The following is a 2,212-nucleotide window of genomic DNA, read 5'->3' as shown; positions in this document are numbered from 1 at the left end:
TAGACCCAAGTCCACTTTCTCGAAGAAGAAAGTCATTAAGCTTGACTTCATATCATTGAATGGGAAGAGCAGCAGTCCAGCCAATATGTTCTAAGACGCAAAAGTGGTTATACTTGGTGCAGCCTGTGGTGTATACTTGGCAAAAGCTAAGGGGCAGAGGGATAAACAAGTTAGAAGATGCTATCAATATGCCAAGCCAGTGAAACCAAGCTTGTCAGTTTGTGAGGTCTGCGGGGGGATATCCACTGCTGGCTGTATCTTGAAGCTAAAGCCAGGCCTTACTAAAGGACACATTACCTTTATCCACCACCACCTTTGTTTACAGTTCAATGGAGTTTGAAACAGCTCTGGCAAACTTTCAAGCAGGGGCTAGATGTCCTATCTGTTTGGACTACTTGAAAGACCCAGTGACCATTCATTGTGGTCATAACTTCTGTCTCTCCTGCCTCAATGTGTCCTGGAAGGATCTAACTGATACATTCCCCTGCCCCTTTTGCCGATTTTGCTGTCTAGAAAGGAAATTTGCAAGCAACCCCCAGCTGGGCAATTTGACTGAAATTGCTAAGCTACTCCAGGTAAGAAGAAGTAAGAGGAAGGGAAAAGAAGAGTTTTTATGTAAAAAGCACAATCAGGTTTTGAATTTTTTTTGTCAAAAGGACTTAGAGGTCTTATGTCCACAGTGCAGTTTCTCCAGTGATCACCGGAATCATTACATTTGGCCCATAGAAAAAGCAGCCCCCTATCATCGGGAAAGATTGGAGGTCTGCATTGAACCATGGAAGGAGAGAATGGAACAAGTTGAAAAAGTGATAACTATGCAAACCAGAAAATCATTGGAACTGAAGAAGAAGGTAGAATATAGGAGAGAAGAAATAAGGTCTGAATTTGAACAATTTGAGTTGTTTCTCCAAAATGAGCGAGAGACTCTTCTTCAGCAATTACAAGATGAAGAAATGGATATTTTAACAAAACTAAATGAAAACCTAACAAAATTTTCAGATCATGTTTCCACATTAAAAAATCTCTTAAAGGAGATAGAGAGCAAATATATGAGGTCAGACCTGGAATTCCTGACAGAAGTTAAAAGTATCTACCATACATATAAATCCCTAAAGGCCCCTCTACCTTTTTCATTCCAGTTAAAGGAGTATGGTTATCATCTTCCTCCACAATATTCTGGCCTAAACAAAATTATCAGGCGATTTCAAGTTGATGTATTTCTAGATCCTGAAACAGCACATTGTAAACTTACTGTCTCAGATGATAGAAAGACAGTGCAATATGGACATAGGGTGCAAAACTTATCTCGTAACCCAAGGAGATTTTATAATGGCCCAGCTATTCTGGGTTCTGAGGGATATAATTCTGGCAGACAGTATTGGGAGGTAGAAGTGAAAGACAAGTTTGAATGGGTCTTGGGTGTCTGTAAAGACTCTATTCCCAGAAGAAGAAGAAGGAGTCAGAATCCATCAGTTTTTTTACAGGATGGATTGTGGTGTATTAAGCGAAGTGGTCAGAATAATTATATTGCATTGGGTCCTAAAAACATATATCTTGTGCCAAAAGTAATGCCTAGTAAGATTGGCATTTTTTTAGACTATGAGTTGGGTGAGGTTTCCTTTTACAACTTGAGTGATAGATCTCTTCTCTATATTTTTAATGATTATTTTACAGGAGCACTTTGGCCATATTTCCATACTGGAATGGACTCAAAACCTCTTAAAATCTGTACAATAACAGATTCTGAATAATGAACTATTGTAAGACTCTTGTTTTTTTTTTTTTAAGTGAATCTTTATTGTTCAGATTATTACAGTTGTTTCTCTTTTTCCCCCCATAGCTCCCCTCCACCCCACCTTCTGCCTTTAAACCACCCCCACTGCCCTCATCCATAGGTGTACGATTTTTGTCCAGTCTCTTCCCACAACCCCTCCCCCCCCCCCGAGAATTGTCAGTCCACTCCCTTTCTATGCCCCTGAATCTACTATATTCACCAGTTTATTCTGTTCATCAGATTTTTTAGTCATTTATTTTTAGACTAGAGGCCCGGTGCACGAAATGCATGCACTGGGGGTGGGGTGGGGGAGTGTCCCTCAGCCCAACCTGCACCCTCTCCAATCTGGAACCCCTTGGGGGATGTCGACTGCCTGTTTAGGCCTGATCCCCTAAACAGGCAGTCGGACATCCCTTTCACAATCCCGGACTGCTGGCT

General features: G+C 41.1%; 1 protein-coding gene across 1 annotated transcript; it reads left to right on the top strand.

Annotated features, from left to right (window-relative positions):
* Positions 1-329: 329 nt before the first annotated feature.
* Positions 330-1,751, top strand: LOC308251003 (tripartite motif-containing protein 60-like; the record flags this gene model as incomplete). The annotated part of the gene is made up of 1 exon (XM_080673979.1): positions 330-1,751. One exon carries the CDS (start codon positions 330-332, stop codon positions 1,749-1,751), a length of 1,422 nt encoding a protein of 473 aa, XP_080530105.1.
* Between the last annotated feature and the right edge of the window lie 461 nt (positions 1,752-2,212).

Source organism: Plecotus auritus (genome assembly GCF_963455305.1).
Source record: "Plecotus auritus genome assembly, chromosome: 6".
Taxonomy (NCBI): domain Eukaryota; kingdom Metazoa; phylum Chordata; class Mammalia; order Chiroptera; family Vespertilionidae; genus Plecotus; species Plecotus auritus.
This window is presented reverse-complemented; position numbering and strand designations above follow the sequence as displayed.